Source organism: Parus major, chromosome 8, assembly GCF_001522545.3.
Source record: "Parus major isolate Abel chromosome 8, Parus_major1.1, whole genome shotgun sequence".
Lineage (NCBI taxonomy): Eukaryota > Metazoa > Chordata > Aves > Passeriformes > Paridae > Parus > Parus major.
This window is the reverse complement of record NC_031777.1, coordinates 3944106-3969795: the sequence shown is the minus strand read 5'-3', so window position 1 is coordinate 3969795 and position 25690 is coordinate 3944106. Positions and strand designations below refer to the sequence as shown.

Here is a 25690-nt window from a genome sequence, read left to right as displayed (position 1 = left end):
CTTAATAAATTTTTCAGTAATTTTATACCCTTTAGTTTATGATATCTTCTGATATTCAGTTGAACACAGATCCTCCAACACTTCCCCTGTTAGAAATGGTTCCAGCAGGATGACCAACCTTATGATTCTTCTGTAATAAAACAAACACAAGGAAAGTTCATGGGGATTTTCTACTGGAGATTAAATATTTTCTTACACTGACCATATATTTTCCAAGCAGAGACTGCCTGCCTGCTCTGAATGTGTTTGAAATGGATTTATTATAAGCTCAAATATGTTTAGGAAGTTGATTATGAGAAACTTTGCTGTTCTTCCTTCATATTTTTGTATTGAATTTCAGAGAGGATTTTTGCTGCTTGTTTTCCCTGTTTTGCTGTAACTTCAACTTCTTTCAGAATCTCAAAAGAAGTGTGTTTTATTTCTTACAACTTCCTGGACTTTTCAATCTGTGTCAGTTTTGGAAGCAGTTTGTTTTCTCCAGTGTGTTGGTTTCTCAGTACTTATTTTAAAATAACTCATTTGGATTAATTCATTGCTATTTTCTGCAAATTATTTGCTATAATGCTTCTCACAACAGAGGGTCCCCAGGCACGCTGATAATTTGATGTTCATTTTTCAGCCTAGATTTTTTAAAGAAAAATAGAAGTGTTTTTATATAGTATGAAGAAATCATAAATCAAATTTCTCACTTGGAATTCTGCACATCTGCTTCTAAGCAGAGCTGGCCCATCAAAACCAGGAATAATGCAGCACTTAGGAAAGCTACAGAGACAAGACATTAGGCATCTATAAACTGATAGATCTGGGAAACAAATAGACTTCTGATGCTGATTAACCAGTGGATGATTCTAGTCAGTCATATAAAATATTAATTTAAGTGTTTAAAGTAATTTCTATTAATTTGGTACTTAGTAGCTGATTAACTTCTTTATAGAGAGTATAATTTTTTTTCCCAACTGAATTCTGTATCTGCCATTGTACACTCCTCAGGTTAGTTTTTATATTTGAATTCTGTGACTGGAGCTGTTTTAAACTGGTAAGTGGACTGTAAAGGTTCATTCAACATTTTTCAGTGATTTCTGTGACTTCTTGAATTTTCCTGTCCACTGAAACTGAGTAATGGGCTAGGATTGTTTTCACTCAGCTCCTAACTAATCCCATCTAACAGCTCTCAGAAGAGTGGTGAGCAGTACAGACAAAGGGCAGAGAGCTGCAAGTCCCAGGTCAGCTTTTCCCAAAGGAAACGTACAGCTGAACTGTTCAGGAGCACTGACCTTTAAAGGAACACTCAGGCTGCACTTGCAGAAATCCTGTCTTCCAGAGTCATTTCAGAATTCCTCACAAATACTACATTCAGATTGAAAAGTGGATCTTCTGATCCTTGTGGCTCCTTCCTTCCCCTGGTTCTGCCCTTCGCTTTGGTTTTCCCTGGCTGTAACATCAGTACCTTGCTCAGGATGTCTCTCCCCCTGATGGCAGTCCTGCTGCTGCTGCTTTGACTTTCCTGAGTTTCCACAAATCCTTAACATCCTCTGACAACTCTTTAAAAACAGTATCTGTCTTCTCATCTTGGAAAAGTGAAGGGGAAGGAAAGGTTAGTAATTTTAGTTTGGTAATTTTTTAAGAGTAAGAAAAAGCATGTCTGTCATAGCGTAGGAAAATGAGTTCTGTTCATTCTTCAGCATAACAAGGGCATGGAAAAACTGTTTCTGATGAAATCTTCAGGTTAGAGTAGTTCTCAGCAGTTTCTCTTGGGTCCTGTACTTGCATAATGTCAGAACTTGTTTTCCCAAAAACAAACATTCGCTTTCCCCACAGCACAAGCTCCCCTGGTTTTCATATTACATTTGTTGCATTGGTAAAGTTCTGTCATTACTCACCTGAGCAGAATTATCCTTGATTTAGGTGAAGGGAAATTGCATCCATCTCTTTTCAGGCTGATTGAAAAATAATAATTTACAACTACATCATCTGTGTAGGGTTGACAGTGACCTGTGGGGGTTTTTAGAAAAGCCTGAAAGCACAGGAGTGGTTACAGTTTTACCCCCTATATGGTTTTAGCCTGAGTAGTGTTACTTGGAGAAACATGGAATGGCTTTGGCTCAAAGAGACCTTAAGTTCATCACAATCCACGCCCTGCCATGGGCAGGGACACCTTCCACTAGCCCAGCTTGCCCCAAGCCCTGCCCAGCCTGGCCTTGGGCACTGCCAGGGATCCAGGGGCAGCCACAGCTGCTCTGGGCACCCTGGGCCAGGGCCTGCCCCCTTCCCAGGGAGGGATTTTGTCCCAGTATCCCATCTAACCCTGCCCTCTGGCCATGGGAAGGCACTTGTCCTGTCCCTCCAGTTCCTGATGGAATGTATCTCTTCAGCTTCCTTGTTAGGTCCCCTCAGGCACTGGAAGGAAGTGTCCTGAATAGCTCATTGATGAGAACACAGTTTGGTGATGCCTGTATGCATTTTAAATACAGTTTGACTTTTCTTTTTTCTAGGCCTACTCTGTCTATGATGAGGACATTGGCTACTGCCAGGGACAGTCCTTCCTTGCAGCTGTGCTTCTACTTCATGTGAGTTAATTGCAAAATGAAAGCTTTGATATTTGAAACCAACTCAGCTGTAAAATCAGTAGTACTGCAGCCATGCTGTTTGACAGATATTTACTGTTATTTATTTGCCTGTATTAATTTTCTTCTTCTTGCTTTTTGGCCGTAGAGATTAATGGCTTCTATCTTCATGAATGTAGATTTCCTTTATCTGGGAGAAATCTATTCAATTCTCAAGTACTTCTGTGTCAAAACCTGGAAACTATTTGTTACACATTAATTTTTTCTTTTAATTTAGTTGTCACCTAAGTGAGCTCCCTTTGTGTTTATGATGAATTTAACTCTAGGAGACATTCTCAGAGCAGCTCATCAAAACAAGTAGTCTCAATAATTTTTTGGGAGATTTTTTCTCCTAGGGACATTTTGTAATATCTTCTGAGGGAAAGCTGATTTTTAACCTTGGTATTTTAGCCTGTAATCAAAAAATGCACAATTTTTGATCTGTTGTTTCCTTTATAAACACATGGGTATATGTCCAGAGATAGATAAATAAATACACAGTTTTTGTAGGTACAAGATGCTTTACATTTGATGTCTCAGTGGAAAAGCAGCAGATTCGAATATTGTATTTATTGAGATAAAGTCTATCTGAATAAGTCACCCCAGAGCTCAACCACAATTATTACTCAAGCTCTTGCCTGCTTTTTCTCTCAGGTTTTAATTAGTAAATTATCAGTCAGGATTGAATTACCTTTTGATGTGTGGGTTTGAGAAAGCTGCTGGTGTTATGTATGTTACACATGCACTTCCTAAGGTATTTGGAACTCAAATTCAGATTAAGTTGTGATTCCTAGAGAGAGCTGTGACTCCTTGAAATCTTGAGAAACATGATACACAGCGACAGTGTGGCAGAGAACCTTTAGCTCTTATAACAATAAACCTGAATTAGTCCCATTATTGCAGTCTAACAAATACTGTAAAATAGCTTATCTAACAGTTATTTTGCAAATAATTTTTTACCCAAAGCAGAATTTTGAAGTTCCACTGGAAAAATGAGCCATTTTCAATACCAGAGTTGTTTAAAAATGTGTGGGTGTCACATTCTTAACTCAGCTCCTCTACCTTAGTTCTGTGCTGTCATTACTACAAAGAATCAACTCTGGTTTTAGGGTTTCTGGAGCTGGAAGAAGTTGTCCTGTACAGAGGGATTGCTAAATGGAAATCACACTCATTTTAATCTGCCCTTTATAGCATTTGGTTTCATCAGAGGATACTGAAGTGAAATGAAGGGGGGAAGAAAGGAGTCTCAATGAGCCCATGTGATTGGGGAGCTTCCTAAGATGCCCTCAAATTTCATTTGTTACAATCTAGTGCTTCCAAAAGAAAGCATGTTTTTAATGTGATGGAAAGGTTGATCTGGGTTCTGTTTGTGCCTGTCATTATTGTGGTACCTGAAGGCACAGGAGAAGATGATGTGGAGGTTTTGTGACATGGGGCTTCCCACCAATTCAGCATTCAGTGGGCTCAAGCCAACAAATAGAAATGTAGAGTGTCCCAGACAGTTTGTGTTAGTACCACCTTCCAAACCACTGCTGAAAGAAATTTTGGTCAGAATAAAACAGAGATTATGGATATAGGGCTTCTGAAAAAATCAGTGTGTTAATAGATGGGGCTGTGGGAAACCTGACTTCAAAGTTTGATATCTTGAGGTTTGGATGAGCACTGCTCTCCCTAGAGGTTGGTTATACCTTAGTTCTCCTGAATTTTTCCCATTTAACCGACTATCTCATTGTAGACATCACTCTCTTCAGTTGTTGCCTTTTTATTTTATTTTCATTCTTTTTTTTTTTTTTATTATTATTTTTAAATTGTTTTTATGTCCCTGAGAGCTGTGTACTGGTTGTTCTCATACCTATTTGACAGAAATAATGCTGCTGACAGTTGTGCTGCTGTAGGGATGCAGACGTACATGAACCTGTGATATGATCCCACATTTTCTTCAAAGAAGACCTTACAGAGCCAAACCCAGGTGCTCACCAAGGAGAGTAGTCTCACTGAGATTTTAGTTGGTTAATCTGGCATTCACAGTACTTGGCTGAAAATTTTAATACACCCCTGGTTCTGAATTCATTGTGCATAAGGTGTTTCAGTGTGTGTGTCTGTGTAAGGCATGTCTCGCCTTTGCTCCATTATTAACCTTATTTTTGTGTATTTTTCCAAACAGATGCCAGAAGAGCAGGCATTCTGTGTATTTGTGAAAATAATGTATGACTATGGCTTGAGGGACCTCTACAGAAATAACTTTGAAGACCTCCATTGCAAATTTTTCCAACTGGAGAAGTTAATTCAGGTGGGCCAGAGTAACAAATTCTGCTCTGATTTGTTTCATAAATGGACATAGAAACATGAAGAAGAGATTAATGCTTTGCTTCCAAAAGCTATTGGACAATAAAACCCGCTCTCCTTTTTTAGAGGTGGGGTAAAGCAAAGCAGGGAAGTTTAATAGCTGAATTCAAACATCATGAGTCAGATTTGTTTCTAGTTTCTTTTGTCTCTGATATACCACTTCTGCAGCTAATCTTTGTACCCAAGCAGAGCAGATATTTGCCTTTTCCCCCCTCCTCTCTGTTTGCTTGCTCCCTCTCTATTTCTGATGTTGTTTAGAGAGAATGTCCCTGTGCTGTTGAGGCCAGTGTGTCCTTTGGAGTGCCTCCATCACTGTCCTACTTTCCATGAATTATGTGGGTGCTAAGAGGTCAGGCTAATCAGGACATCCTGATGCTTATGAAATACCAATCAAGTGTGGACCACTGGGCAGGTTTTACTGTCTCTTCTGAGATTGCTCTTTTTTCAGGTGAAATCATTTCATCAAGCAGTTTTGCATAACTGAAGGGCTACAAATGTTATACACTGTTGTTCTGACTGATAAGGAATTACTGACAGTTCAGTAAGCCCTGCCCTTCTGTTGGCACACTGAAAAGCTGCTTGCTGAAGTCAGTTCTCACAGATAACCATATACAACTCTGTGGGATATACTGAAACCAAACAAAACACACTATTGTTAATTTAATGGTATTTTTTCAGATGTCAAATTCTGCATATATCACACTTGATAGAATGGAATTGCATACAAATTGTCATTCTTCAGCATATGGTCTTCTTAATATTTACTTATGTCCACAAAGATTTTTGTTAACAAACAAAACAGATTTTACTAACAAATATACTCTTAACAAATCTACTTTATTAAATGGCTGTGTCATCACTGTTCAGTAGGATTTTTGGTGCTTGTTTTGTGTTGCTTGTATGTGCTCCTGTTTAGAGAAATGGTCTCATGGAGTTGTGTGTTCTGCTGCTTTCAAGCTCTGCAAAGTGATCTGGCTCCAGCAGCAATTGGTTTTTTTTTGTGGTAGAATCATTTTTAGCAAGACACAGCAAAGGAATAACTTAAAAATATACACCATGACATAGATTTTACAACTGCTTTTGACTGTTGAAGATTCTGTAATTTCTCAGTATAGTCTCAGTGTGTTCTTTGATACTGTGATAGAATCCACTGTGGATATCTTACTAAAAACTGTAATCACGGGCACTGAAATTTATCAAGAAATATCTTCCTTGCTCAAAAGAAGACAGGTTTTCACTTTGTTGTGTATTTTGGTATTTAGCAACCCTGGTCCTTACTGGAAGTATGGATGAAGAACTCAAATTAATGAGTAATAACAGAACATTCATTTTTTTCCTTTATTCCAGGAGCAGTTACCAGACTTGCACAGCCATTTCTCAGACCTCAATTTGGAAGCTCACATGTATGCATCCCAGTGGTTCCTCACTCTTTTTACTGCCAAGTTTCCACTCTGCATGGTCTTCCACATCATTGACTTACTACTTTGTGAGGTAAAAAAAAATATTGAATCAGAAATTCCTTCCTCGACTCCATCAATGTTTCTTCTTGTTTTATTTCATTTTGTTGAAGTCCTTTACTGCTTAATTATAAAATGTGTGTAACTAAGTTATGTAGAAACTGTGGTTATATTGAACAGAAGATTTTCAGTGAAACACTGGTTTGGTTTTAAAATTAAAACTATGGATTGCCTCATTTTTTGCTGAGGGCTCTAATTAATAATATCTGATGCACACACCTGTTCTTCATTTAATTTGCTAAATGATTATTCAGAGTTAGGAATTGTAATTTGTTGAAGACACCTAGTAAGGAAAGCTCTCCAAGTGGCCTGATTCATAGTGCTCACAGACAGAAATGGTGGTGCATGTTGCTTTGGTGGCCAGATATTAAACAAAGAGTGAGAAGGACTAAACACACAACTAAAGGAAGCTCCTTCCTTTTGTTATTTTTTCCCTGCTATTCCAACTAGGAGCACACTACTCCAGATATAAAATGGTGTGTGTCTGTGCTGTAGATATATCTACACTTTCTTTTAAAATCCAGTCAGAACAGGTTAACAATCTAGAATATTTATTTTGGTAAAATACCGGTCCTTCCTTTGGTAAATGGGATGTCAGAGCATTCATAGCATTACACCTGCTTTTAAACCTGTCACTAATTTCCTCTTCAATTTCAAGGGGTGACAAACATGCAAATAAATAGATAAAATATTTGATCATTTTAAATGGTGAAGGCTTCTCAAGTAAGAAGCACTGTTGACTCCAGTTCATTTTGTTAGTTTTTATTGTGAAGTATTTTCTCTGGGAATTTTCAGGATTGCTGCACATGCCTTGGTAGGATTCAGTCCTTGAGACTGTTTCTTACTCTGCATATTGGTGCTCAGTTATCGAAGCAAGGTAGGGTAATACTACAATGTTTATCTCAATGTGTCTGCAGCAATGATGGTGGGAAAGAAAGTGAAAATCCAAGGTGAAATCCAAGGAGAAAGTAAGAGAGTGCAATATTGGAACATGCTAGGGAAAGGGAAACTTGTTAGTGTTTGTGGAGGGTGATCACACACAGCTAAAAGAGCCTCTTTTAATACAGCTAAAAATTAACTCTAAGAAAGAGTAAGAAAACTTACTTCAAGTGAGAAGATACATGCAGACATCTTGAGAAAGAGTGGGGCAGCCTGGAGACAACATCCTGAGGCACCAGTGAGCTATCAGAAAAATGCTCCTAAGATTCAGGAGTCAACAACTTTCAAGTAATAGGCAGTTCTGAGAATTTGAGGGAGGGGCATAGATTAAAGTTACATTAAAATAAAAGTCTAGTTGTCCCTCACTGTATACAGCAAGTCAGTCAATTCTGCAGGTGTATGGCCACAGGTAGGACCAGGAAGAAGCCATTCCTTGACAGAGAACTGAAATTGTGTGTCCAGTCAGCCTCTGGAAGGAGTTATGAGGGAAATCAAAACATAATTTTTTCCTGCATTAAATTGTTCCTTACTTTATCTCTGAACAACCGGCATGCTGGTAATTCTGGCAACTGGAAGGAGAAAAAACAGTGGCAGCTGCTAACACTGAAACATATTCTGCAGAAAAAATCCTCAGAAAAGCAAGAAGCCTTTGAAGTGGATTGTCTTTAGTTTTTAAAAACAAGCTTCCAGCCTTCTCCTTAATTTATCATAGATACAGATGAATTTTAAATACCCTTCAAGTTCCTGACTTGTGCTTTCTCCACATCCTTGTCCTGTCTGTGGTTACAAAATGTTCACATTCTATGCAACTCTTACAGGAAAGAAAAAAATAGGGGAAGAAAACCATTTAAAACTATTACTGAATGCATCCTGCCAACTAATAATTTTAAGGGAGCCTCTCTGGTCACCTTGAAAATATTTTAAATATGGGTGAACAATTTGTGTTTTAGAACAGCTGATCTCTAGAGAGGTCCCTTCCACCCCTAACCATTCAATGATTCCATGTCAAGCAAGAGTTTTTGTATTGGCTTGGGTTTTTGACTTTTGATTGTGGCTGGAAGAGTGAAATTAGTCCTTATAGATATTCAACTTTCAATCCAGAGAGGAAAAATAGCAGTTGGATATGCTGTAATTTCCTAGCTAACCAGGGAGGCACATTTTCCTTCACTGCACACTGAAGTTCCTGCACAGTGGAACAGTGGCAAAAGCTGAGGATGGAACTTCTGGACAGAAGCATAACTATGAAAAAGGAGCTAAAGTTATGATGGGAATTAAGTTCTATGGAGAATTTTTTTAAATCCCATCAAAGTGGGTGTCATTACAGTCAAGGTCTTCTCATCAATCTCACATGAAATATTGCTTCAGAGCAGTTTTATGTAAATTCGCACAAATTTGGGATTTGCCATGGCTTCTGTGTGACTAAGTTATTTTATTCTGTTATCTTATTAACACCTAATTTTTTTATTTTTATTTTTTGAGTTGTCACCAGGCTGTTGAAGATGTGAATAAACCCTCCAAATTACTTCAGTTTCCAGTGGTCTTAGAATATTGCCATGGTAGTTCTGGGCAGAATCTGTCACCCATCCCCATGTAGAAATGAAATATTTTGGAATTGTTTCTTCCCTGTGAGAGAAGGTTGAAGAGAATTTTGGGCTCCCAGGCAGGTACTTCACCACAGTGCTGTGGAATATCTTATAAGGCTCAGCTGCTTGAAATAAAAACACAAACCTCTTGATCCAGGTGAAAGTTTTAATGTGATTTCAGCAAACTGTGTGGGTTGGAGCCTGGAGATCTTTCTACAATGTTCCTTTGAGCTGCCTGTTGCAGCTGTTTCATTTGTCTTTTCCCCTTTGCTATTTCTGTTTGTATTGAAGAACGTTTTTGTTGATGAAATGCAGAGTTGTATTTGGACTTGTCAGTCTTACCTGTCAATATGACATGATGTTATTGAACACTTTGCAAGCTTGCTCTGTTTTGCTGTCTCTTTTTGTTCTATTTTATATTATTTATTTAAAGTCATGCTCAGAAATAGCAATTCATCTAGGTAAAGCTCTTGTCACTCAGAGCTGTCCCCAGTGCAACAGCTGCACCTTGGCTGTGCTACAGAATATCAAACAGTTGACATTTCACTTCATTTTACATTTTAAGCTATTCCATTTTAAATTAAAATATTTGTTTTAAAAACACTAAATGAATGACCTTCAGTAGGCATTTAGAAGAGAAAAACAACCCAAAGCAGTTGGCAGGTAATATATGTTTTTTAAATTGTCATGATTTTTGTTCTGCTTTAGAAAGAAAATTCTTTAACTTTTGTGATATATACAGTACTGCCAAAACTAAAGGAGGTGCAGAGCTCAAGCTGTCATTCCATTATTAGATGAGAATATTGAAATACTATGGGTAACCACCATTTTAGGTTGATCTGGCTATTTTTGTGTGCAGTTTTGGGGGATATGAAATACTTAAGGATAGTGCTTCTCTCCTTTTAGGGAATATGCAAAAACCTCTCCTGCATGCTGCCCTTCCTGGGCTGGCACAGATAGTTGTTTATTTTATTGTCATAATACATAATTTGACTATGTAATTTGACTACAAAATTAACAGTTTGGCTACTAAGCTGCCATCCTGACTGAATCATGATTGGATACAAAGGGGTACAGCTGATTTATCAGTTTTGAAAATGAAATTATTTAATATTCCCTAATACAGCTAATAGCAAAGGTGGAAAGTACTTTTCACAGGACCACACAGCACAGTGCAAGAAGGGGGATTTGAAAGCTAGGATACCATCACTCCTTGGCCTTTATTTATCAACTGTTGCTTTCAGAATATTGTGTCAAATATTTTTTATAATCAATTTTGAGAAATTTTCTGTTATAATGAAGATAATGATACAATAATACTGAAGGCTGATGGTGTCTTTAAAAATCTTTTATAATGTGAACCATGTGGTGCTGTAAGTGAAGGCTTACTGATAGTTAAAAAGTGGCACCACATTGTGGAGATACGGTTATTGGGAGCACTCCTTCCAAATGGAACACTGAAAATCAGAGCAGAATTACAAGTATTGACACTGCAGATTTGATTTCTGTCTTGTGTGTGTCTTGCTGGGGATGGATGTGCCAGGAAACGCCGTATGGTACCGCTCAGGGCTGGCCGGCACCGCGCTAGTGCTGACTGAGGAGGAGAGACCATAATAGCCTGCTATTTTTTATCTGTCACTGTCAGATACTTCTGTGATGCCTTCAACAGAGTTGAGAAAGAACAGATTAACATTTCAATTTATTAAACTTCCTCAGGAATTGAGTCAAGAACAAGCCCACTTCCTCTGTAAATCTGCACTGAGATGAAATGTGAATTAAATAAAAGATTGTGCACAGTTGTTTATCTTTTGAAGATCTATAGGGAAAGAAAAATTGAACTTTTTGGACTCACTTTTATTGCCATGCTGTCTACATTTGTTAACCTTTCCAGTTAAAAATATTTTAAGAAATCACACAAAACAGAAGAATGGACTTGCTAGAAATAAAATCTCTTAGAGTAACAGCATATTAGAAGCTGGGCTTAAATTCTAAGTAGGCATAGGTCGGTGCTGGAGTTGTCTGCCTTATTTCAGTACTGTTTACCAGAGAGAAGTCAATGTCATACATGTTAGCTGTAAAAGGCCAGGAGCCTTCTGTTTGTTTTCCTTTTAGGAATACAGGCAAATAAATTCTGGCATTTAGACTGTGTATTTCCTCCTGCCCAATCCCTTTGCATCAGGCCTGATGGAGAGCTAAGTCTTGCTGAAGTCCTTATCAGCCACTGCTGTTTCATGTAAAGAGACTGGAAAGGATTTCTTTCCCAGACTGCTATAATTAGCTTTTAATTAATTTAGAAGAAAGAGAATAGGTTTTCTCAGATTCCAGATGGATGACTAGAATTTGAATGTGGATGTCCAGTTGCTGGTTTGCTGCATTCAAGCATCTGTTGACATGTCAAGCATAATGATCTTTTTTGTTGCAGAAGTGGGAGGTGTGGAATGGAGATAACCTCAGGTTTACTAGACCCAGGTGTTTGGCTTTTATGTAGTTAGATGAGTTATTTAAATCCAAAGGAAAAGTAATTTTAGCCTAATTCATCTGATGATCTACAGCTGTAATCTACTGTGGGGGCTTTGCAGCAGTAGACCAGATATTAAAGTAAAAAGAAAGAAAGAAGGGTGTAGGATTTGATTGTGTGTGTGCTGCATGAGGAACTTCTTAAAGCTTTTGGATGAGTGTTCTTAAAACATTCAGATTATAATGATAGACAATTTTAAGGTCTTTTCAAAGTGAAGGTTACAAGTAGTCTAAGGTGCTTGCATGTGAAATTTAGTCAACAGCAGAAATGCTGGAGGTGTGTAATACCATGTTCTGTATTGCCATGGGGACGGGGAACACAAAATGTTCTTACAGAATTGATAATAATTCAGGCTTGGACCAAGGAGTATTTTAATAGAGAATGGAACCTGAGAGGTTCTAGGAGAGGGTTTAGCATAACCCTTGACTCAAGGTTGTCCAGCTGTTCCTGTGATCATCCATAATTTATGTATCTTCCAGTCATGGCTGCTGCTTGTTTATCCCCAAAATAACAAGGCCGATGATAAATGCTCAGCATGAGCAAAGGAAAAACAGTCTCACAACAGTCTGCAATCCAAGATAACTTATGAGAACAGAAGGTACCTTTTGGGTGATGTTGATAAATTTTGTCATCCTGAATGTTAAGGCTGCTTCTGTTTCAGAAAATGTTCCAAGATCTAGGTGAAAAAGGTACCAGGGATGAGTGAGTGGTTTGAATGACCTCGTTTGGGCCTTAGAGGGGTGACACATCTAATGCCATGTTCACACTATGTCACTGAATTACTTTCCCCACTCCTCATGAAATAGTTTAGCCACCTGCTACTTGATGTTCACTTGGTTGTTTTTTCTAGGAGTACAGTAAATTTCCATAATGCTTACTTAACACTAGTGCCATCTGCTGTATTGGAATAGCAGCATATCCTAAACAGTCTTGGCAAGCTTCAAAAACACTTTAGAAATAACTGAAGAAAAGTATCATAAATGGGAGAGTGATATTCCATGAGCAAATCCAGGAAGCTGAGCTAATTTGGGAAATGTTTTTAAAGAAGAGGGTTGTGCAGTCTGCCTGTGGTGAAACACTTTCCATTGCTTTGTGCTCGGAATCTGAGGCTGTTAGGAATTTTCGAAATACGTAAAATCAAAACGTGAACTTTGCATTTGACTCCTTGTTGGAAAATGTCAGGGTTCAGAGAGATGAGGGCCAGGGCTGTGTTGTGGCAGGGAATGTGAGAGGATGAGGAATAACACTGGGAAGAAGATCAGAGGGAGTGCAGGGGGGCAGATGTTGATTCAGTGTGGGCATGCATTTTTCTTTGTGGTGTGTGAGCACAGGTAGAGGGGGAATGAGGCACAGTTCTCTGTCAAGAGATGTTCTGAGCCCCTCACCTCATCTGCTCTCATAAAAACTGGGATCTGCAAGATTCCTTCTCCTCTGAGCACATCTAACAGGTGTTCCCTGTTTCCATACAGGAGCTGGAGGACCACTCTTGCCTGAAGAGATGGGACCTCTTTCTTTCTCCTTAAGTGTGAGAACACCCTTGGTGCCTAGTGTGGATTTAGGCCCCTTTCTTTGTCCCTGTATTAATCAGGTTTGGAAAAAGAGACAGAAGTATCTAAAACCCCTGAAATTGAAAGCTTTGCAAACCAGAAAAGTAGAGTTAGTGTATGGCTTGGCTGACAAATGCTGCAAGCCCATAATCAGTTGCTGGTGAATTAGGAATGTATCACTGCAGAAGTACCTCATGCAAGGGAGCAGTTTGATATGTGGAAAAGATTAAATTAAAATTCTGTAGCTGTAATTTTTATTCTCTGCAAACAGTCACAGAAGGTGGAAAGGAAAAAAATTACATTCTCGCAGCTGCCTCTACCTTCATTCAGCCACAGCAACATCTCAGCAGCAAATGACATGAAAACCACCCAAAACATGCAAATATTCACTCCTAAATCCCATTTATTTTTATTAAAAGCAGCCAAACAAACAAAATTTAATGTGAAATCATACTAATACAGGTTCATGGTTGCCTGGTACTTATTGTGTGCTGGTTTATGCCACAAAATACAGAAAAGTGACACAAATTAATATGGAATCCCCTGGCATTTTTTGCCATCTCCCTGGTACCTGCTTCTCTAATAGGTCAATCAACTGATTTTAATTGGGTGTGTGTATTTTTCATGGAATCATAGGATCAGGGGGCAGATTTCTGTGTTTTCTCCTTTCCTGTGTTGTAGCATTTCCTGGTGGGAGTTACTGTACAGGCAATGTATATGGAGTCACTGGGGGAAGCCCAGGCTGAGAACTCATACATTAGCTGTAAGATCTCTTTGTAATTTGTCTTTTGTTTGATCTTTTCCCTTATTAAGAAGGCTGTATCTGTTGTTTACACAAAACCTGATAATTCTTGTTGTGCCTTATTTAAACAAGAGTTTTAACCTTTTTTTCCTTTAGTCATCTTGTCATTGAACTAGAATAAATGTACAAGCTACATAAACACTGCCTAAAATATGTTAATTAATGTGCATGCCCCTGCAGAGCATGTTCCAAGGCTGCCCTGCTTACAAAGGGAAGTTTGAGCTTCAGACCATATATTCATCTTGTCAACAAAACAGAGATGTTTATGACATTCCTAAAGTTTATTGTATGTTCTCAACATATGAGAGTTGCCAAGTAATTGTTTTGCTGGAACCCATCCAAAACATAAATAGAATTTTAATTCTCCTTTAGAGTCTGTAACCCCAATTACCCTCTGTAGCTCCTCTGAAAGACTGTGCAACTGAACACATAATTATGAAACACTTTGGAATTATGAAACAATGTCAAGTTAACTTCAGTTGAATAGTTAGTCTCCCTTAAAACAAAGGAAAATTCAGTTATTAGAAAGCTGGAAGAGGTTCATGTCATGTGGGGCTTGAGATTTCGTAGCCCTTAAGGAGGTGCTTAGTTGACCCTTGTATCTGTCTTTTTACCTGGTGCTGAACTTTAGAAATATTTTATCAGTACCTTTTACATGTCATGCATATCTAGGGGGAAAAGCCACAGATAAGGACATTGATAAATTAAATTTCCTTTTTTTTAAAAGAGATTAACTTCCTTTTGTTGGTGAAGATGGTGCCAAGGGTATTGCTATGTAATGAAAGGAAGGTCTGTCAGGGGGGCTGGGATGGAGAGGGAGATGCTTTAATACTGAAAATTATATTTTCTCTTGAGGCTTCTATCATTAAACAGAAGCTTTAAACCAGGAAAGAAATTCTAAAGTCATCCCCAGTGCAAATGTTGTCCAGATACACACAACTAAATTGTTTGGCCTTACTCAGCTCTGTGCATGGCTGTTGAATTTTGCTCACAGCAAGTATTGGTTTGCTGCCCCTTGACTTCCTTTTTTCCGGCCTCTAGGCAGATTTGCTGGGTCAGATGAATAAATCTGCCTCCTCCCTTCAGCAGGAAGCCACAGGCAGCCTTTCTGTCACAGAGATCTCACTGAATGCAAACTGGGTCCCACAGAATTGCATCTTTACCAGTCTCACTTTGTTCTTTGTTCCCAGCGTTCTTTTCAGGCCTTTCCAAAAGCCATCTTGTTTCAGAGTGCAGAGGCACTCAAAGGGAGGACTCCTCAAAGAGGCTTCTTTCTGCAGAAGGAATCTTGCCCTTGGAGGGAGTTGGGGAACTGGGAAAACCTCTCACTAGACAAGAGTTACCATCTTAAGTTTTCCATTTACTTTCAGCCAGTCTTAATTTCAGTGCACATGTGTGATTTCATTTTTACATTCTCATGAGAGAGTTTCACTGGTTTGCCCATGAGAACATTACCTCCAGTGGTGGCTGGAAATTACATGTTTTTTGACATACAATTCAAAGAAGCAGATGTTTCTATGAAGCACAATCTTTATGAATTAAATGGGGACTTCCTGCATGGTGAGTGTTCATCCCAGTACCAGCAGGTGTGAAGGGCTCTTCTGCTAAATGAGGCTCTTTTTTCTGGAGTAAGTGCTGCCATAAAGGAGAGCGTGTCTGTAAAGCAGAGGATGGTCAGTGTGGCAGTCACCAGGAGCTGTGAGGGAGTTGAAATATGGTACAAACTCCAACATTCTCCCTTTGCTGACCCTTCCCATACCACATTCATTGCTCTGAGTTGGGCTTGTTCCTTCTCCAGAACTCCTGAGTTTCATGAGCTCTCTTAAAAGTTTTCTAGGATTCTGTGTAAGCTTAAGAGGGTCCTTAAGTAATACCTGATTCTGTGGTACAGCATAATGATAAGCCCCTCACCATTCCTGTGCTCTTACAAGTTCTTCTTTATAAGTGTATAATTTTACTTTGGACTGTTCTATATTTTAAAAAGTGTTAAGGTAATTATGAATAACTTTCACACATGCAAATCTTTTAAATCTCAAGATGAGATCTGCATGATATTTAAGTGTCTTGATTTGAAAGAGGCAGTGACCATTCCTGACACAAAACAGCAACAAAAAAAACCCAAAAAAAACCCCAACCCAGATATGGCATAAAAACCATTCCCAAGACATACAGCATTTATTTCAAAATGCCTACTTATGCATATGACCATTGGTTTTAAAAAGTAATTATCAAAAGCTCATTTCATATGGGCTCCCTTCTCTTTTCCCCTCATGGATGATTTGTATGTACCTCCATGTTTCCATTATAAAATTGCTGGAGGGATATTGCTACCAATGATTTATATGTCTGGTACACTTCAGTATTTTTGGTCTTTCATCTAAAATAGCTGAAGAAGTTTAAGCTGAAGCTTATAAATCACTGTGTGGTAAATTAAGTAAAGCTTTAAATAAAGAGATTGTGTCAAAATGAGCTGAGCCTTCTCTTTCATAATCATAATCATTAAACTTGGCTGTGGAAGAACAGTTTTGCATGAATTAGGACAAATAAGTCCAATAGGAAGATCAGGGGTTATGGGGAAGATGTTTCACTGCTTTGGAATCTAGAGCATCCCCCTCCAGTCCACCTCTTGGGGTGTATTGGCCCTGCAAGTCTTCACTGGTCAGCATGAAACTGCAGTCATTGATGCCTCAGCTCTAAAATGCTGCATTGATTTAGGACTTATCTCTGCCTTGGAGGAAAGAGGAGGCTGCAGGTGTTTTTCTGTTGCTGAGAGTAGCAGAATGCTGCTGAGGACAGCTGGATAGGAAGGTTTTAAGTCCTTTAATGTTCTGATTTTAGGGTGTTTGAGCCTTGAACAAGTTACCTCGAGTAACAGGAGCAGGTTTGTGAGCTGCCCCTTGCCTGGTGGGACTTGAAAAAGAGATTCTCAAGGCAGGTAGAAACCTGTTTCTGCTGCAATTGCTGTTCATGTGAAGAGTGAATGGTATAAGAGTACCAGATTTGATTCATTTGAATATTTGATTCATTTGAATTCAGGAGCAGCGTTAAGTTTTAGACAGATCAGGAAAAAAAAAAAGAAAACAACCAAAAAACGTTTAGAAAATAAATGAGAACTGGTGTACATTTCTCTGTGGTTGTGCCAGAAAATACACAGAACACTAATTCCTCAGTAGTCCAGCTATTAGGCATCATAGTCTTACTCATATCATAACAAAATCTGATCAGTCTGTTAAGAATAAAATGCAGTTTTTGTGATGGCTTGTTGATATTTCTCTCATTTACAAATAGTACGCTTGTCAGTGCTCTCTGCTATGAAGTAAAAGTTGTGAATGGCATGACTGTGTGGAATTAACTGTTGACTTCAAAAAAATATTTGAAATAAACCTAAAAGTACTATGAACTTAGTTCACTACTGCTGGAGCTCTGGTATTATCATTGTCATGACTAAAAGTCACAACTGGACTTCTATTTTTCTACATTTCTCGATTAAAAAGAAGTACATAAAGCCAAACAAATTGAAATAATTGTTATCCCATTTGGAAGAAGAGTTTCCTAGTGATGAAGCAAGATTCAGTCCTGCTGCAATTGTGACCTCTAGTGGAAAAAACCAGTTTGTTATCAATGATAATGCAGTGAATTGCAAAGTAATTCAGTGTTGCAATATTCATTATGTCTGATGTTGCAGCATTTCCAGGACTCATTAATGGTACAATCCCTTCAAGGCACCGTATTATCTACATTAAAAATACAATTTATTCCTGAGAAAGCTTCTGTTAAGTCTCAGCATGATTTTATAAAAGCTAATTTTTATAGAAACGTGGTCTCAGGCTTTCAGGAAGAGGATTTGAAACACATTCAATTGCAGAAGCAGAAATTGCTTGGAGAACATTGCTTTGTCACAAGCCTTGTTGTTATCCCACAACAGTATAATATAAATGCAGTATTACTTGTGTGCAAATCTGTTGGGATGTTTCTAGATACCAGCTCTGGGAGCCATTGTAAGAAAAGATTTATCATGCCATTAAACAAGGCAAGAAGATTTGGGAAATATAATCAAGGAAAGCAGTCTGAACACAAAGCACATGGTACAGCAAACAAGAACTGCATTTGGTATTTTTCATATTTGGAATAATAATATCTTGAATAATTTCCACTGACTAGTACCTAATGCTAATAAAGATGATTGTAAAGGTCACTGTAATTCAACTATATCATTACCAGGTGCAGACAATTTATTCATTAAAACCTCTGAGTCCACTGTGTTTAAGACCCCCAGACCTGTTTCAAATATTCTTGTAAGATATTTTTTTTTGTTTGAGTGTATATGGTGCATGCCTCTGCAACCAGCTGATCAATTCCATAAAAGAGGTCTTAAGGAAAGGGGCACATTCTGGTCGAAGGACAGAAGCATTTACTTGCATTGCCATCTCTACTCCCTTCTGAATTCAGCAATAGCCTTTGGATTCATGTCTTCTTAGTAGCATAAGGTCCCATCTTGGTGATTAAAGGTTGAATTGTTTCTTTTGGGGTCTGAGTAAGTGTGGTTTGAGGTGTGATATGAGTTTGCAGTGTCTAGGTTGTTAAAGTTGTTCTACTCTTAGCATTCCAAGGGTTAACACAAATGAGTTATATTGTAATCAATTCTAAAAGCTTTAGTTTCACATCCTCTATTCTAACTCTGAATTCAGAACAGTTTTTTAAGCATGTGTCACAACATTCAGTACCAATTTGGATGGGTTTCATAGGTCTCTGATGGAATCCATCCTGAACAATTGCAAATTTGCATCCCCAGACATCTCTCCCTGTCCAGACAGTTGCATTTGTGAACTTTTAACACCTGCCACTGAGACTTACGAGAGTTAAAGTCAGAAGCTTTTCCCTGAGAAATACAGATGCCAGTCACATTGTGCATGGAAGGCCTTGCCCTGAGGTCTGTTGTAGCCATGACTACAATCTCCACAGCCACAGCTTTCCAGCTTGCACCTGCTTGATCTTACATTGTGACTCTGAAGCTTTCTTAATCATGATGTGTCCATGCCACTTGTTCTCTGATCTTGATGGTGGTGAAGGAGGTGAGAAGCGCCTGGAATGGTCCTTCCCACTGTGGTTCCAAAGTCTTTTCTGCAAGAGACTTTACATAGACATAATCTCCAGGTTGCACATTGTGTACTGGCCCATCCAACCCCCTACACTGGGTTCCTAATACATGTTTCCTAATATTTTGAGTTGTTTCCCTAGGGCCACCTTATATTCTGTTATAGTTTCTTCCCCCACTTGTGCTGATGTTCCCTTCTATGGCCTATTCTGACCTATTCCCTTCTATTCTGACCTATTCCCTTCTATTCTGACCTATTGCATAAGGTCACCCATGCAGGATCCCAAAGGGACTCAGTTTTTCCTTTGCCCTTGGCTTCATTTGCATGCATAAAAGAGCTACAGGAAAGGATTGAGGCCAAGGCAGATTGACCTCCTGTCCTAATTTCACAATTTGCTGTTTGATTAAATGATTCATCTTCTCCACTCTGAAAAATCAATTTGTCATTGTTAGGCAGGTCCATTCCTTCTCCCAATTTCTGGCTTTGGGATATTTTTGGGATTAGTCTGGAGGCAGAGATCCCATTGTCAGGTTACCTGCCTTACTGTAATGTATAAATTTCTAATTATGATGTCCTGAGTCAGATGCTTATACAGGGTCTCTGCTCCCCAGTGCCTCTTCCTATGTTCCCCCCTTACTACTGAAACACATTCAATTGCAGAAGCAGAAACTGCTTGGAGAACGTTGCCTTGTCACAAGTCTTGTTGTTATCCCAAAACAATATAATATAAATGCAGTATTACTTGTGTGCAAATCTGTTGAGATGTTTCTAGATACCAGCTCTGGGAGCCATTGTAAGAAAAGATTTATCATGCCATTAAACAAGGCAAGAAGATTTGGAAAATATAATCAAGGAAAACAATCTGAACATGAAGCACATGGTACAGCAAACAGGAACTGCATTTGGTATTTTTCATATTTGGATGAAGACAAACCTATTTATAATCTTAAATTATCAACATGTAGACTGCAGACTTTCTTTAATCTTCAAATAAATGCCTATTGTCCTTGTATTTCTCACTGAATGTATTTCTCTACATTTGTATTTCCAGCTTTTGCAAACCAACAAGCAACTGCTGGATACAGACAGCAGCTTGTGTAGCTTTGAAATACTTTTGACTTTTGGCTAAATGTAGTAAAAATAAGGTGTCTTGTGTACTTGTGGGGTTGTCTTTGTTCAATTTTGGGTTGTTTTACAGTTTGAGTATGAAGGACTGTACCTGATAAATCATAGCTATGATTTATATGTTATGTGGCAGAAATCCTGTCACCTAGAATATTTATTACATTTTGTTGATGCCCTGCTCATGACAATATCCTGCAGTGTTCATGAAAGCCAGCATTGCCCGGCACTGAAAGGATGGGAGGGACAGCCTGTCACATCCATAGCACCTGAGTCACTGAAATGTCCCAAAACCCCAAAGAGCCATCATCTTCCCCCAGTTTGGGAGTTTGGAAACTGCCTTGGGGCTTTAATGAGGAACTTCCAAGTGTAGCAGGAAAAGGAGAGCGTTCCCTAGGGAATTGCAGCATTGAATTATGCTGCCCCATAATGATAAGTATGAAAAGAGGTTTGTATGCTGGGACTGATTGAAGTCTCTTTCTTCTTATTTTCAGGGTATGAACATAATCTTCCATGTGGCTCTGGCACTTTTAAAGGTAAGTAATTTATTTTTTTTAATTTATTTTGTTTTATTAAACCAAAATATTGAATATCTTAATTATCTTAATATCATGTCTGAAGGAACAATAATAGTGGGACCTCTGGAGAAGGGAATGAGGGAGAGATATCCATTTGGGTAAAGGTGTCTTCAAAATTGTACCATAACAGATATGTTTTTATTAAACTTAATCGTATGATAAAGCTTGTGGAACAAGGGATGCAATCTAAAGATTTAAATGTCTCATGTAATTACTGTTAAGAAAACAATTCAGATTCATCTCACAGCATATCTATTTTTTGTCTGGGTTCTTTTGTATAAAACGTGATTGACTGGTATCAAATGTGTTTGTGATATTGAGAGAGGAATAGAAATCTCTAATGCAGGGAACTTCTGTCCTTGGCCTGGCTACAAAATTTACCTAAACAAGTAAACATGTAGGCAAAGCACTGGATGCAGTGAGATGAACTCAGAATTAACTTACCTTCCACGAGTTGGCTGTAGTTCAAATCCAGCCCACATGTAAGCACATAGTTTGGAATTTGAAATGCCACCTTTGAGTTCAGATGAAATTCCCAGATGTAACTTAGGCTGAAGCTCAGCTTGTCACTCCTAACACACCCACCCCATAATGGGGATGCAGACTACTGGATTGTTGCTGGTCTTCCAGTGGGATTTCCTTGTCATTTTCCTAGAAAAAGCAAACAGCTACTTACTGAGTTATTCAGCAATGAGCAATTCTCAGATTCAGCGTCTATGGCACGAAGTCCTATGGCAGAAGTGCTCCCCACCAGGAATATACAGCTATATGCTGCTGTGAACAGAGCAGTTTGAAATTTTCAAACATGTATATTTTCACAGAATCACAGCATCTCCTGAGCTGGAAGGGACCCAAAGGGTCATTGAGTCAAACTTGAGGGCAGGTGACTTCAGTGAAATACTGCAGTGTAGACAGGAGATAGTGCATATCCCTACAGTGAGGAAATGTCACAAATAACTTGTGTTTTACACAGCTGATGGGGAAAACGGGGTTGTGACTCTACTTGAGTGCATTTATTTAATGAAGACTCCTATAAACAGGAAATTGCTTTAATATATCTTTCCAGGGAAGTGCTCCTACACAAGTCTAAATTTGTAAAAAGGAGGGAGGGAAATGTGTGCTCTTTTCTTCCTGTTTCATGTTTTATTTGCAACTGTGTGGGCTTGTTAATATTCCAGTTTTCGAGGCCAAATGAATAATGGGAAATCTGGTAAGTTATGGCATGATAATGAGGAAAGGAAAGGAAGAACCCAGCTAACACCCAGCAGGTTTGCTGCAGTCATAGTAGGAACAAGTTCAGGGAAGAGGCAGTGGCACCAACTAATGGATCCTAAAACTAAAGAGGAAAGAAGAGTACTTGAACAGAGGTGAAGATGGCTAACAGGGTTTTGAGGGATGGAGAACTTTGTTCAATGTTGTTATGAAGAATGGCTTTGGGATCACCTGCTTTACATTTCCTGCTGCTGTGAGAGGGAAGGGTTGAACCAAAGTTAGCAGCAGAACAACTGTTTAGAAAATATAACTTTGGAAAGAATTCATGGGTGTCATACAGTAAATAAGGATTTTTTTTTTCCTGCTGAATAATTAGCCCAGTTTCTTTTAACCACAGGTATTCAGTGTTTTCATTTTATATATACCCCATAACATGCTGCTTCTCCAATTGAACTTCTCTATTTGGATATTCCAGAGCAAAATTTATAATGTAATTTGTCACTCTTATTTATAACTATTTTCTAAGTTTAAGAGTTGGGTTTAATTCTGCTTGTAGCAGTTGTAGCAGTTCTTCTTGCATGTGTGTGCTATAGCTGCCTGTTCTAGCAGTAATAAACACTAAATAAATGGTAAAGGAGGTTTTATTCTGAGAAAGTATTTCTATAGTGCAGCCAAAAACAAGTACAGAGAAAATCAGGGTAAAAAAAGATAAGCTTCTAAGTCAGAAACACTCACCTGAGAGCACAGTTCCACAGTGGCATGGAGATGGAGCTGGTGCTTACATACAATTGGATTAGCATTATTATTTGCTTTCAGCAAAAAATTCTCTTCCGTTAGGGAAGAGAACAGTTGAGAACTGAAGTAATTTTTTTTCCTATTCAAATGTGTTCTTAATCTCTCCTAATCATTAGGAGCAAAGTGGTTTAGTATACTGCTCTTTTCAAGTTAGAGAACCTGAATATGCTGCAGAACTGCCTTAAAAACTGTGTTTCAAAGCTCTTGTTTGTCTCTGATTCTGGAGTGAATGAAAACAACTGCTAAGGATTTGTTCTTTGTCAAAACAGAGTAATTATTCTCTCATCCAGAACCTCTTGGATTATTTGGAATTTGGATAAGGGAATCCCTCATCAGTGGAATACTGGAGCCTTTACATTTTTGTGTAAATGCCATTTTCCTTGCTTATAGTGAAGTGTGTGCATCCAAATCCCTCACTAAACAGCAGTGGAAGAGAAGCTTTTATCTGGAACTCTCCTGTACTCAGTGCTGTGTCTCACGGCTCCAGCTGCTGGTGCTCACAGTGAATGCCCGTTAGTTTGGAAATGACAGCGCTACTTCTGTGACCAATTGCCTGAGACATCTTGGTGCAGTCATCCTCGGAAAAGAAACATTTCAGACACACAGGAATCCTTCCTCTTTCCTTCTCCCACATTCTGAGTATGCCTGTAGCAATGAACAGCTAGAGGATTAAAGCTCTTTAGCTGTGAAAAGCCATCATTTGTGTATTAATCTGATTTCTTTTCGAAGGAAGACATGGCGGTTTTTTTCTGTAGCATCCAAATGTTGGGATTCACAGCCTGCTCAGGGTCCCCAGCTGGTGGCACTGTTTTACACTGGGAGTCGTTGACTTTTATCATGTAGAGACTGCATCTGAATTATCAGTCAGGAACCTGAACTGGTAGAAATCCTAATTCCTCACCTCTCACTTTCTGAGCAGTGGAAAATGCTTTCTGAAGCACTGGTGTGTGAAGAGAACCCAAATGTGGGAAAAAACTGCATAAATATCTGTGGTTTAAAAGAACCCAACTAACAGCATTGATATTTTAATTTTAAAAATCACAGTTAAGATTATTAAAGAGAACGATGGAGGAAAATTTACCCTTCTAGTGCCAGCACACTTCCTAATCCCATGTGTCATCAACTAGTTTGTTTCTCTGCTGGAAATTAAAAGCATTAAAATCCCCACATATGCTAAGAAAAAGAACTAAATTGTAAGCTTTCTTTCCTATTTTAGTATTTTATGGAATCATGGAATGTCCTGAGCTGGAAGGGACCCCCAAGAATCCTCAAAGTCCAACCCCTGTCCCTGCACAGACACCCCAACAATCCCACCCTGTGCATCCCTGGGAGCATTGTCCAAACACTCCTGGAGCTCTGGCAGCCTTGGGGCTGTGTCCATTCCCTGGGGAGCCTGGGCAGTGCCCACCACCCTCTGGGGGAAGAACCTTTCCCTGAAATCCAGCCTGACCCTGCCCTGGCTCAGCTCCAGCCATTCCCTGGGTCCTATCACTGGTCACCAGAGGGATTTCGCTGATTAATTCTTATATCTTGTTTATGATCTTAGAACTTGGCAAAAGTAGCTAAAGGCAAACTACTTTGGGATTAGCAAACTGAGGCAAGAATTAAAATACATGATTGTGTAGAATTCAGGTTCTAGATTTACCACTGTTGCAGCTGCTAATTCCTGAAAAAGCAGGAAAGAGCACATGATCACTGGAAATATAAAAGTGCTCCAGAGGCTTTAAATGCTGCATGTTCAAACCTTAATTTTTTACAGTTCATCTACTCATGGAGTGTGTGATCCACAACACAAGCTCAACACTTGGCTTACTGAGTTTTAATCTGTGTGACTGTTAAAAAAGGTGATGTTTAATGCTAGAGGAGAGCCTAAGTTATGATCAGGAAGGTTTATAATACTGAAAAGAAAATGGGTAGAAAATAGTGAGAAACGTTTTTGTTACTGCTTGTGTTTTCCAGCCAGTGCTTTGTTATCTTATGGAGATTTACTTTGGTCCCTATAATATCTTAAGCCCTGTACTTTCCTACGTCATTCCTTGAACTCAGGTCAAGGTGAGCAGCATTTCTAACGTGTCCTGACACTCCTCCTCTCTGCATGTGAGCAGGAGATACCTGAGTATTACATGAACAGGACAGTTGTGTTTCTTGGTTATTTCTGCTGGCACCTTTTGGTCTCAAAGCTCTTTGTGTCAGTCAGTGTTCCAGACATCAGGGAGCAGTATCCCAATTGCAATGGCAGGGATGGCAGGTTTAGATTTTAAAAGAAAATGTGACAAAATCACCCTGGATAAGGAGGGTTCTTCATTACCTTTATTTCATTCTGCATCTGGACTGAAAAGGACCTCCTGGGCTGAAGAACTGTTTCTCTGCTCTATTGTGCCATTATGTGACACAGCATCCATTTCTGAACTTGTACCAGCAGCTTTCAGAATTGCTGCTGGAAGGCCATTTCTCTTTGTCCTGATAAAATTTACTACTGGTTGTTTTACCCTCAGCTGTTCTTACATCAGCATTGTCCTTCAACTTAAACAGTCCCCTTCCATCAGCACTCACATTTGCTTTTATCACCTTGAAGTGTTTATAGATACCATTCACATTGTTTATTAAATAACCCAATATTCTCAGTGTTGTTTAACTCCAGGGCATCTTAGCCATTCCCTCCTGCATCACCTCCAGAGGTGACTGGATCTTTAAGAGAGGTCACATTATGTTTTCTGTATTCATGTTGTATTTTCTTATTTCTAAAAAATCTATTTGTTCTGATAACTCTTGAGGACTGTGTTGTGCTCTTATGATTGTATAAAATATTATTCCTGACTAACCAGAGGATTCCACAAATATGATTTCCCCACCTTAGGATGGAATTTGTGTTAAGAGCACAAATTTTGAATAAAATTGTGCTGTACTTCTGTATACATTTACATTTCAATTCTTGAGGAACACATAATCAATTGTAGGTTTTCTTTTTTCACTTTGTCTTCCTTGGGCAGATATCTTGACCTAACCCCTCTCAGATTTTGCCCATCAGTTCT

At 38.8% G+C, this 25690-nt stretch overlaps 1 protein-coding gene across 7 annotated transcripts in view; it reads left to right on the top strand.

Annotated features, from left to right (window-relative positions):
• The window catches only part of RABGAP1L (RAB GTPase activating protein 1 like), a 230193-nt gene that overhangs the window by 136249 nt on the left and 68254 nt on the right, over positions 1–25690 (top strand). For all 7 annotated transcript variants that reach the window (XM_015635758.2, XM_015635753.2, XM_019007609.2 and 4 more), the window contains 4 exons: positions 2493–2567; positions 4768–4893; positions 6297–6440; positions 20568–20609. In XM_015635758.2, the coding sequence (XP_015491244.1) occupies positions 2493–2567; positions 4768–4893; positions 6297–6440; positions 20568–20609 (387 nt within the window). The remainder of the gene's footprint in view (positions 1–2492; positions 2568–4767; positions 4894–6296; positions 6441–20567; positions 20610–25690) is intronic.